Here is a 12,844-nt window from a genome sequence, read left to right as displayed (position 1 = left end):
TATGGATACCGGATAAAGCATTTCTTTATATCCTCATAAGGTGCCTTCATGCTAACTTCAGAAGAGCTCTCTTATTCTACAAACATGATTTTTTCTGTTTTTCACACCAGCCAGCCTTGCGTTTCTGAATAAGATCGCCAAATTTATGCCAGATTCTGGGCAATTTTGTGTCATATTCTTGGGATGTGGGCAAGGCTGGCATTTACTGCCCATTCCCTGTTGAAGGTGGTGGTGCCTCTTCTCCGTGAACTGCTTCAGCCCTTTATGGTGATGGTGTTCCCACAATTTGTTCGGTAGGAAATTCCAGGATTCTGACCCAGTGGCGATGAAGGAACGGTGATATATGTGCAGATTAGGGTGGTGTGTAACTTGACAGGGATCTTGGAGGTGATGGCGTTCCCATAACATTTCTGCTCTTGCTCTTCATGGTGTTCGAGGTCGCGGGGAGGGAGGTGCCGCTGAAGTAAGTTTGGTGAGTTGCTGCCTCGAATCCTGTCGATCGTGCATATTGCAGCCACAATGGTGGAGTTAAAATGGAAACTTTCTTCACCACATTTCAAAATGAAGTCTGGGAGATGAGTTGTCCATGGGACCAGGTCAGGTTGTCTGATCTGAAACCTTGTCAGGATACAACTTGTCACAACTTGTTCATTTATAGTGAATGGGAGGAAAGTTATGGTTTGGCAAGCACAGTTGATGTGTGAGCACCTGCTCATTAGTAGTTTGTGCAATAATTCCTACTGTCGTGTCTTTAATAATGGGTGACTTCAGTATTGCTCTATTGTTGGGTTTCTGTGAATTAATTCATCTGTAAATAAATCTAATAGTTTAGCCTGTACAATTTGTTCTATCAGTATGTTTTTTTCTACCTTCTGAGAGAGACACATAATCTATGTGCTGTGGTTAAGGTTAATTGTTACACCTGGACATGTTAACACACACATGGCATGGGTGCAGGTTTCAGTTCATAGGAGAGCTGGTCTGTTTATGGAAAACTTCGTTTTGTTATGAACAAAGTCAAAAGTGTTGGGGGAACAGCATCAGTGAGAGGAGACTTTCATCCTGTCCATTTGGGCTGAATTGGCACCACCCAATTCCTATGATGCCCGTTATCCTTCAATGTTAATAAATCAGGGACATAGCTTTATTTTTTTACGTGAGTAGTGGGTTTTGTACCGCAGATCAGCCATGATCTTATTGAATGGTTTGAGCGACTGAAAGGCCTACTCATATGCACCCTGGCTAACTTTAATGAGTGACAGAAAGGGTCCAGATGTATCCTATTCACAGATTATCCTGGTAATTCATGGGCAGTTGGAACATCTTTTAGCCTAGAGTGGATGGGTTTTCCTGTGGGATTAGTGCTGTGATCTGTTGTCTTTACAACCATATATGGCAAGGATCAGGATATTTAGATGGTAATAAACAGCACTACTTGTGTTTTTTAGGGTTCTACCATACCAGTGAATGTTTAGACACTACCCCTTGGAGATCATTATTGCTGTTAGATCAGTAAAGTAATAATCGTATCCTTTAATAATTGTATTATATAAAAGTAAATATTGTACAATTTTAACTTCAAACTAAAACTAAATGTTAGTCACATGAACAGGTAGGAGCAATTCAAATTTCAAACATTCTGAATAATTATTAGGAATTTATAGCACTAGTTATTCATAATATTACTATTGTTTATCATTTGATTTAATGAAGTAGGTCACATGCTAGCCAGCTGCTTTGTTTTTATGTGTTTCAGAGTGTCTCTATGAAGGCAAGGTTGTGAACCACGAAGATGTTTTCTCTCCCTCCAATGACAATTGTACCCTATGTGTCTGCATCGTAAGTAGAATATCCTGTCTGTAATAGGCCGTCACAGTGTAACAATGGTGACAACTTTTCCGAACCAGTGGTATTCAAGATCACTACATTCATGTTAATGGGGACTGAGTGATGGGTTTGAGCACCATTCAGAGGCAGGAGAAGCCCAAGCTCTCCAGGTCGAGGAGTAGGGAATGATACCTGACTGTGTTAGGAAGAGAAAGACAGATAGAGTGAAAGAGCATTTATATGATGCCTTATTACATCCTCAGGACAGGCCAAAGCACTTTACAGCCAATGAATTATTTTTTTAACTGTAATTACTGTTGTATGTAGGTAGATGTGGCAGCCAAAATTACATTACGCACTGCGAGATCCCGCAAAACAAATGAATGGATGAGCAGCTAATCTACCTTTGGTGTTGGTTGAGGGAGGAATATTGTCCAGGATGCCAGGAGAACTCCCTGCTCTTCTTCGAATAGTGGCGTGGGATCTTGTGAGATCTTGTACGTTAACTTGAACAGGCAGCTAGGGCTGTGGTTTAACATTTCAGCATGTCGCTCTCTTGATCTCTATTCGTTCAATGTGTCTATATTTTTATTTCCAGATGTTCATTGTGTCTTTTGCTCCATCTCAATCCTTCAGTGTACTTATCCCTTCCTCGCCAATATTTAGGTGGGTCTTTCCTGCAGTATTCAGTCCATCAATGTGTCTATGTTGGACATGTTGGAGAGTTGAGAGTTAATAATCAAACGGAACTATAGTAACCATAATGAACTACAGTAACCATAACTGGTTGATGGGCCAGTAGGTTGCCTGGAAACACAAGGAGAGATGAAACATGAAACAGGAGAAAAAAGGGTTCTGTTCCACTCCAGATGTCTTTTTATCAGCTGGAATGCAAGGGAGTGTATGGCTAGAATGGACCATGAGTGATTAATTATGCATAACTATAGTACTTACTAATTAGCCACAGTAAGAATATAGGATGTTTTGGAGTAAACACGGTGTCCTTTATATAGTCGGGAGGTACCTAATCGTAAAGGAGTTAGTATTCTGAAGGTCTGTCTATGTATGTAATACCATTTTCTAGTAAACAACCAGCTATAAAAGAGGGTGAGGTTGCAGGGCTAAGTCAGATAGCTGGAGTGAGAAGAACCTCAATTGCTACCCTTTGCACTGAGTGCACGAGTCACCTATACTGTATAAATAAAGTCTGTTCCGTACACTCAACTATCTCGTGCTTACTCGAAGCGTGTTGCCAGAAGGAAGGAGGTTGACTTACAGTCTACCCCTCCATATCCAATCATTCAGTGTCTCAATCCCTCAATTTACATTTCCATCAGCGTTTCTCTCCCTCAATCGCCATTCCTCGTGTGCCAATCCCATGATCTACTCACCCATCTATTTGCAATCCTTCATTGTATCTATCCCTCAGCCACCAATGTTTCAATGTATCTCTGTAAATCTTCAATCCCTCAGTGTATCTCTCTGTGTCTCCAATCTTTCATCTCTTCTTCCTTTTGTACCCTTTCTACTGCATCTGACCTTGTGTGTTCTTGCAGCCCTTCCTTCCCCTACTGGCCAGCTCTTTTGTGTACTCTTTCTGTGAATTAATTTCCTTAAATTAAAGCATAAAGTAACAGTTACAAGTGCGTGAGAAGTTAATTTAAAATTCCTTAGTGGTGGGAAGTTTTAAACCATTTCCAGGCCTGAGGTAAGTTACATTATGTATATGTATATGTTCTGACTTAAATTCATTTATAGTTAAAGCATCTCATGCAGGTAAAAAATAATAATGTAGATGAGGGGAGGAGGCCCCTAATGCCATCTTTTCTCAAGGGTATTATTTTGGTGCCTTTTTTTAAAATTGTTGTTGCAGCCTCTTTGGTTTTTGTCATTTTTTTAGCTTTATCCAAATCATTCATTATTCACTGGTCAACAACAGAGGAGCATTAGTCTGATCCCAGTCTCTGTTTTGAAACTGGCAGACTAGAGGTGTGTTAAAGCAGTCACCCTGCAATTTTCTATATCTTTAACTTTTGCTGTGATGAGCTTGTCCTAGGTATTTCCTTGCAATCACCCAATTAATTCACAAATCTACATCACACTAGCCCACCGTGTCATTGAGAGAACTCAAGTAAATGCTCAGTATAAGGGATTTACTTGTGGCATTGTGCTTACCAGTGTATTGTTGCTTTTGACTGGCTATGTAATAACCTATGGTTTGTGTTTCTGTCAGTCTGGGAATGTGAAGTGCATCACCCCTGAGTGCCCCCCTGTCACGTGTGAGAAACCCACCCTATTGGATTGTTGTCCTACTTGTCCAGGTTAGTACATGATTTGATAACTATAGTGCCCCAGAACTTCCGAAAATGATAACTCTTTGATTACTGGATTCAGAAGAGTCTGTCTTAATTTTGAGAGCTTGTGGCATTTGGAAAATCATTGCAAGTCCCTTCAACTATGATTTTCTTGCCATGTTTTTAGACTAGATATTGCCTCAAAATAGACTTTTTGTCATAGCTTCAGTTTGGCATGGGACTTTAAAACCAGAAAGACTTACAGCCTCTCAGTATGAGCTGCACCTACACTTTAACCTCTCCCTATCTTTTTCTGAGAACTGCTCATATCAATCTGAGGAGAATTCTCCAGCCAATTACAGAGGACTCTCGCCTATCAAGGGCCCTGCCTTCTCTTCAAAGGGCCGGAAATAGTTGTCAATCAAAGCCAGAGGCCTATCCTTTGATGTATAACCAGGGGGGTATCCAGAAGTCTGCCTGGAACAGTGCCACACTCTGTGAATTTAATCGCTTGAATTGCAAGATGTCAGAATGGTACTTCTGTGGGACATTGAAGCCAACTCTAACAGTAGCATGTTTCAGATTGTAATTAACAGCATCCCCTCGGAGCTGTGAACACTTCAAAACAAACCTTCTAGGATTAGAGCGGAAATGAGGAAAAGATTTTTCACCCAGAAGGTGGTGGGGGTCTGGAACTCACTGCCTGAGAGGGTGGTAGAGGCAGAAACCCTCACCTCATTTAAAAAATACCTGGATGTGCACCGGAAGAGCCATGACCTGCAGGGCTATGGACCAAATGCGGGAAAGTGGGATTAGGCTGGGTGGCTCATTTCTCAGCCAGCGTGGACACGATGGGCCGAATGGCCTCCTTCTGTGCCGTAAATTTTCTATGATTCTATCCCAAACAACTCTAATCTGAGCTGCTAACTGCTGCGGACAAAGAAACTTATGTAGTCTTGACTATTAACTCCATACAGCTGCTTCTGTAGTACACGGTATAAGTTTTTTTTAAAAATCAATGTAAGCCAAAACTCCATTTTTGCCTCACATTTCAGCTGAGTTTCTGTAAAGTTCCTTTAGTTTTCCCACATTTCCATCCAAATCATTCTTCATTCCTTAATAATCAGAAGGCAGGATGATGGGAAACATTATCAACCATCCAACTCTTCCCACAGAAAGGGGATTCAATCTTAGGACCAAATGGACACCCAAGTGTTCAGGAGAGGTATGAATCTCACACTTGGGTCGAGGAATCTTGCTATCAAAGTTATTTAAAGAAGAAATGGTATCAATAAGCCCAAAGCAGTATAATTTGATAGAGGCTAACATTTCCATGCTGTCAAAGTTTGCCAAAATACACATCTTTGCAAATTCTATACAACTATGGGCAAATTGTGCATTATTCCAATTTTTTCAATGTACACCATTGCCACTGTGATTTATACAATAGAGTATATAAATCAATCAGGTGATAACTCCCTCTTCATTACCCCATCAAGAATTCTCAACATGGGTAAGATGCAGAATAAAGCACCCTCTACATTGTCCCAATAATGTGCTTTCTCACCAACCTTCGAGAACACCCTTAATGCAACAGCGTGACTTTTTCCATTTCCCCTGCAGCCACCCTCGTGAATGCTCTGAGCAACAATTTGTGCTGCATTATGGATAGTTTCACGCTATGGATTAGCATCCATCAGGAACCAGTCAAGATAACCTCAAATTCATTTCTCACTTATAGCCATAAGAGTGAAGAGACCTCACCATTCTAGTCTTCATTATGACCTCCAACCAGGCTCAGGCTGAGCGGATAGGTTTTAATTAAAGTGTTGGGTTCAATGTTGTGAATTTTGTGGTGAGTGGAGTATCATGTGCTTCTCGGAGCGAAATGGCATAAAGATGCTTGGGTCTGCACAAGTCTTGGAGTCAATTTAAAGAACCCGTGCTAGCTCCCCATTGCTTCTCTGTACAGTTGTATTTGGCTTGGACCTACCTGTGGCCCACTCTGCCTCTTTTCTCCCACCTGCCCTAAGTATTCCATCTTCAGATCTACTCCCTCCCCACTCCAGTCGTGAGTGCCACGTCCCCTTCATTTGAGCCTTGGGCTGCACTGCATCTCCCCTCCTGCCTCTGAGATCCTGGACGACACATCCAGCTTAAAAACAAAAATGGACGGCACCAGTACTGAGGTCTACGTCAGTCCTGACCCCAAATTCTGACCTGCTATAATGATGGCTCCCACCTTTGCTTCTGGAATCTTGGTAACAAACTGGGAAATTCAGTTGCACTTTAAAAGCTCTCAGTACTTGTTAATAATTTCTTGATAAGTTGTTGAACAGCCTAACTTTACGTGTCTGAGCCTGTGATTTAGAGACAAAATAGAACTGTCTTTGGATCCTGTACTCTCTGGGCCATAGCCTCCCTGCTCCGTCAGAGATCAGTCTCTACTTCCTCCCACTTCCACTTTTAGCCATGTATGTTGTAGCAAGGCGGGGGTGGGGCGGCTGGGGTCGGGGGGTCGGGGGGGGGGGGGAAGGGGTGGGTGGGGATGGGGGAGTGGGGTGGCAGGGAGGGGTGGGGAGCCCTGCACTTGTTCCTCGACTAGAAAAAAGTACTGTTGATACAGGGTTAGTGTGTTAACATGTGTTACATGTGTTACAATTTTAGGACAGTCGGTAAAAGTTAGCACCACTTGATTTTTCTGCACAGAATTATCACACAATGTAAAATCAGTGTGTGTGAGAGCTCTAGCATACAGAGCAAATTACCCAAATGAATTTTAAAATGTGTTTAATTAAACTGATGTTTAACAACATCTCAGTAACACTGTATTGTGATCTAATTTTTATTTTTCCATAGCTGAGTGTATTGACCAGGGCATAGTATATCCCCATGGGGCAGAATTCACTCGGGCTGGCATTGACTGCATCAGCTGTGTGTGTTTGGTAAGTTGCTGAAAACATTCAATGCTGGGTTATCTGGAGCTGGTAGGTCACAACCAACAATAAAAAAGTTCCCAGTTTCCAGTTAGAAAAAGGAAAAGTTTATATTTCTATTGAACATTTTATGTGCATTGTGAAAACGTTCTCTGAAATGGTTTTGTTTATTCCTCTGCTCCAGTGTAGGTCCTTTAGTTCCTATCCGTTAGGGCCCTTCAAGCCATGTACCACTCACTAACCAAGATGCAACCCACTCAGCATGGAGAAGGTTTGGTCATCAGCCCAAGTCTTTCACCTCTCCCTCAATCAATTGGAGCTTCATTATCTAAGAACATGAGAACATAAGAAATAGGAGCAGGAGTAGGCCAATCAGCCCTTCGAGCCTGCTCCGCCATTTAATAAGATCATGGCTGATCTGATCCTGACCTCAAATCTAAATTCATGTCCAATTTCCTGCCCGCTCCCCGTAACCCCTAATTCCCTTTACTTCTAGGAAACTGTCTATTTCTGCTTTGAATTTATTCAATGATGTAGCTTCCACAGCTTCCTGGGGCAGCAAATTCCACAGACCTACTACCCTCTGAGTGAAGAAGTTTCCCCTCATCTCAGTTTTGAAAGAGCAGCCCCTTATTCTAAGATTATGCCCCCTAGTTCTAGTTTCACCCAACCTTGGGAACAACCTCACCGCATCCACCCGATCAAGCCCCTTCACAATCTTATATGTTTCAATAAGATCGCCTCTCATTCTTCTGAACTCCAATGAGTAGAGTCCCAATCTACTCAACCTCTCCTCATATGTCCGCCCCCTCATCCCCGGGATTAACCGAGTGAACCTTCTTTGTACTGCCTCGAGAGCAAGTATGTCTTTTCTTAAGTATGGACACCAAAATTGTATGCAGTATTCCAGGTGCGGTCTCACCAATACCTTATATAACTGCAGCAATACCTCCCTGTTTTTATATTCTATCCCCCTAGCGATAAACGCCAACATTCCATTGGCCTTCTTGATCACCTGCTGCACCTGCATACCAACTTTTTGATTTTCTTGCACTAGGACCCCCAGATCCCTTTGTACTGCAGTACTTTCCAGTCTCTTGCCATCAAGAAAATAACTTGCTCTCTGGTTTTTCCTGCCAAAGTGCATAACCTCACATTTTCCAATATTGTATTTCATCTGCCAAATCTCCGCCCACTCACCCAGCCTGTCTATATCCCCTTGCAGGTTTTTTATGTCCTCCTCACTCTCTACTTTCCCTCCCATCTTTGTATCATCTGCAAACTTCGATATGTTGCACTCGGTCCCCTCCTCCAAATCGTTAATATAGATCGTAAAGAGTTGGGGACCCAGCACCGACCCCTGCGGAACACCACTGGCTGCTGGTTGCCAGTCCGAGAATGAACCATTTATCCCAACTCTCTGCTTCCTGTTAGATAACCAATCCTCCACCCATGCCAGAATATTACCCCCAATCCAGTGATTCTTTATCTTGAGCAATAATCTTTTATGTGGCACCTTGTCGAATGCCTTCTGGAAGTCTAAATACACTACGTCCACTGGTTCCCCTTTATTCACCCTGTACATTATGTCCTCAAAGAACTCAAGCAATTTTGTCAGACATGACTTCCCCTTTGTAAAGCCATGCTGACTTTGTCCTATTAAATTATGTTTGTCCAAATGTTCTGCTACTGTCTCCTTAATAATAGACTCCAAAATTTTACCCACCACAGACGTTAGGCTAACTGGTCTATAATTTCCAGCCTTCTGTCTACTACCCTTTTTAAATAAGGGTGTTACATTAGCAGTTTTCCAATCTGCCGGGACCTTTGCCGAGTCCAGAGAATTTTGGAAAATTATTACCAAAGCATCCACAATCCCCACTGCCACTTCCCTCAAGACCCTAGGATGTAAGCCATCAGGTCCAGGGGATTTATCCGCCTTGAGTCCCATTAATTTACTGAGTACCAATTCCTTAGTGATTTTAATCGTATTTAGCTCCTCCCCCCCTAGAGCCCCCTGTTTGTCCAGTGTTGGGATATTCTTAGTGTCCTCTGCCGTAAAGACTGAAACAAAATATTTGTTCAGCATTTTTGCCATCTCCATGTTTCCCACCATTAATTTCCCGGTCTCATCCTCTAAGGGACCTACGTTTGCCTTAGCCACCCTTTTTCTTTTTATGTAACGATAGAAACTCTTGCTATCTGTTTTTATATTTTTTGTAATTTATTTTCATAATCTATCTTCCCTTTCTTAATCAATCCTTTAGTTACTTTTTGCTGTCTTTTGAAGACTTCCCAATCTTCTATCCTCCCACTAAGTTTGGCTACCATATATGTCCTTGTTTTTAGTCGGATACTATCCTTAATTTCTTTACTTAGCCACGGATGGCTGTCATTTATTTACACCCTTTTTTCCTCAGTGGAATATATTTGTTTTGAATGTTGTAAAATAACTCCTTAAATGAACACCATTGCTCATGTACCGTCTTATCCCTTAATCTATTTTCCCAGTCCATTTTAATCAATTCCACCCTCATACCATCATAGTCTCCTATCTGCAGGCCACAAGACAGGTAACAATAGAAGATCATAAAATTCTGGGGATTGTGGCAACAAATCTCAAGCTTAGGGTTCTACTGTTGGCTCCATAAATTTGTCTGGTGAGTAGCTGAGCCACACAGAAGAGAAGGTCCTCAATTCGTCTCTGATCTGTGCCAGAGCAACAATGGAGGAATTCCAATTGAACGTAGCACCTTTGGGCCAGAGAGGGGACACTCATCTAGGGGTCCAACTCCTATTAACTAACCAGTACACGCATGTGAACATCAAACGAGAAAAGGATCCAGCTCGACTGTGATGCCTCTCACAGTTGATTAGCATGCCAGCACTCCCTTCTAGGCTTACACATGAAGAATGGCCACTTGGATGAGGTACTGGAGGGTGGTTGGCACTTGTATTCAGCAACACTCAGCGCCTCTAGGAGAGGAGGAGTGGAGAAACCTGGAGAGGAGAAAAAAGTATAAGAATCCTCTCCGAGCCAGCCACCGATCAACATAAAATAGTTTGCATGCATGCCCCGATCCCCTTCTGTTTCAGATTACTTGACAACTCCCAGAAGTGCCTGTTCTCCCATCATTACCTGTCCTGTGGGTCAGGGGTAACTGTGGGAGTAGGGAGGAAGAAGTCCATTGGTTGAGTCCTCTTTTGGTTTGGAAATGGGAGTTCCCAGAGGAAGACTGTTCTTTTGGTCAAAGAGACTTTCCTTTGGCTGTTTGACAACTACTAAATATCATAGATAGTTGTGACCGCCAATGCTTCCATGTTTGGATATTATTCATGGTTGATTAGAAGCAGACGCAGGAAGCACCGTATCCCTGAGACAGAGGTTACGAGCCTCAACTGTAAGACTAGGAATGTTGACACTGTCTTGCTGACCGGACATTAAACGCTGAACAGAGAAATCCATAGTCATATTACAACCTGCCTGAAATGTTTATAGACACAGTTCTTGATCTAAGTCATACCACTGTCCAGCATCAGCAGCTCTCTGCCATGAGAGGGGAAATCCCAGGAAGTATCAGCCCAGGACAGTACAAAAATCCACTGCAGCATTGACAGAGAGCTGGTAGCAGGTGATACTTGGACCAGGGCGAGCAGGGGCAGAGGGCTCTGAAGGGGAAATAGATACAGATAGATTTGGAAACTGCCAGTGACCACTGGTTTATGGTAAAATGTGCACAACATCCATGTCTGTGATCTATTGGAGAGTACCACATTACTGGCAGATTGCTCATACACTATCAAAGCACAGGTCACTACAAAATAAATATCTGTGGATAAATATGTCTGCTAATGTCTTATCTTCAGTTCAGTCTTGCAATTAACAGTAACTCATGTTCTATAGGAAGTTACAGCTTTGCACCATTCCAATCCCCACGATTACAGACCCCCCCTCTTCTCTCATCCTGAACCTCTCTCATTGCAAAACCTGCCAATCCAATGCCCACCCTCATAAACCCCAGCCAATGCAAATCCCTCTCATCATAAACCTCACCGTTGTAAAGGCCCTTCATCCCAACTCCAGCCATTGCGAGCCGTTCCTTCCTCACCATAACTTTGGTGGAATAGATGAAAGTATTTTATATTCTTTTCTGATTGTTACAAAGGATCATCCAAGACCTCAACCTTTGGTTGGTGAGTTTGTAGGTTTGTATGCCAGCTTTCATGTGCATGAAGGGGATTGTGACCACAAGTTTGCTTCCTGAAATGTTGGGGGCCACACGGTTTCCACAGTATTGAGCACGTGAGAGGACAACCCCTGGATGTGTATACGTGCATTGTGAGTCTGTCCCTTCCTCCATCATGAAGGTGGTGGCTGTGATACAGTGCTACACTCACAGCTCATTATCCATTTATTTACAATGAGCAATTGGATGCTGATTTGCATATGGTGAGAGCAGCGGCTTTGAAAGGTATGGCAGTGTCACAAATTTTTAATCTGCACTAGATATTCTCAGTTAAGCATCACCAGTCACTCCCACATAAGTCCCCGTTAGTGGGCGAAATTGACTCTTCTGGTTGAAGGATTCTCTGAAATTGGTTGGTTCTAAACTTAAACAAGAGAATTGTTTTCTCTCCAGGTATGGCTTCCACATTGCCCCTGACTATGTGTTTATTTGTTCATTTGTTACCTGGTTGGACAGAAAGCCAGGGTAGCTAATCTCTGACCATCTGCTAGATCTCTGTGACTTGGACTTGCCCAATAGGCAAATCAAGCAGTTACCCCCTTTCCCAGATGAGGGCTCCCTGCAACTACCACCTGCTGATTGGACTGAATGGAGCCATCCCAACATAATGGGGGGGTGACTGTTTAAAAGGGATGTCTGAATGACTTCCATTGTCTCAAATTCAAATGGCTAGTTTACGTAAACCTAACCTACACCTCCCAGCTCGCGCTCCGTGGATTTAATCTCTTGTGCGTTAAATTTAGCTGAATATCATCAATTTAATATAACTTACACTGAAATCCTTTTGTTACCAAATAGATGCAAAAACCTATGAAATATTGACAAATTAAACACAAAGTGGTACCAATAACATCACCATAAATAGTGAATATAAAATCAGGGCTACAATTGATTGATTTTTACATGAATGGATTTAATTTTTCTGTTTTAATCATTAAAGTTGTCTGATTGTGTCCTCAGAATGGTGAGGTGGAGTGTTCCTACAGCCCCTGCCCAGTGCTGGACTGTGCCAGAGAGGATTGGTTTCTAGAGCCAGGCCAATGCTGTTTTACCTGCCGCCAGGATAAAACCGTCAAAGGTGAGCCAGGACCGGACTATCTCACGCAGTTCCTCAAGTGCTATGCAGGGCTCCGCCTTGGGCTAAATGCTCAATTGAAATAACCATGAAGCAAAAACAGAAAAAGCTGGAGATACGCAGCAGATCAGTTCACATCTGTAAAGAGGGAAGTCATGTTAACATTTGGATGCAGCCCTTTATCAGGACCAGAAGCATTTTAGTAGTGTTGGGGGAGAGGAGGAACAACAGAGACTCCAGTCACAGAGAAGTTGTTAATGGGTAGAGTGGCCTGCAAAATGCTTAATTGAAGAGTGCTCGATGATATAAAAGACCATCAGCAATGCAACGCAAAAGGCATTAGGAGAACAAAAAAAACTGCAACTAGCTTAAGGCATTGAAAAGACTCGGAATAGGCTCTTACAAAGAAAAAGCCAAGAAAATCGAGGCAGATGGTGACAGGGGAAAAAAATGTGGAGATGCTAA

At 42.5% G+C, this 12,844-nt stretch overlaps 1 protein-coding gene across 3 annotated transcripts in view; it reads left to right on the top strand.

The window, feature by feature from the left end:
- The window catches only part of LOC137327858 (von Willebrand factor C and EGF domain-containing protein-like), a 351,658-nt gene that overhangs the window by 278,961 nt on the left and 59,853 nt on the right, over positions 1 to 12,844 (top strand). For all 3 annotated transcript variants that reach the window (XM_067993723.1, XM_067993724.1, XM_067993725.1), the window contains 4 exons: positions 1,757 to 1,839; positions 4,061 to 4,148; positions 6,981 to 7,066; positions 12,265 to 12,382. In XM_067993723.1, the coding sequence (XP_067849824.1) occupies positions 1,757 to 1,839; positions 4,061 to 4,148; positions 6,981 to 7,066; positions 12,265 to 12,382 (375 nt within the window). The remainder of the gene's footprint in view (positions 1 to 1,756; positions 1,840 to 4,060; positions 4,149 to 6,980; positions 7,067 to 12,264; positions 12,383 to 12,844) is intronic.

Source organism: Heptranchias perlo, chromosome 12 (assembly GCF_035084215.1).
Source record: "Heptranchias perlo isolate sHepPer1 chromosome 12, sHepPer1.hap1, whole genome shotgun sequence".
Lineage (NCBI taxonomy): Eukaryota > Metazoa > Chordata > Chondrichthyes > Hexanchiformes > Hexanchidae > Heptranchias > Heptranchias perlo.
The sequence above is the reverse complement of the archived record's forward strand: the minus strand, read 5'-3'. Positions and strand labels throughout refer to the sequence as shown.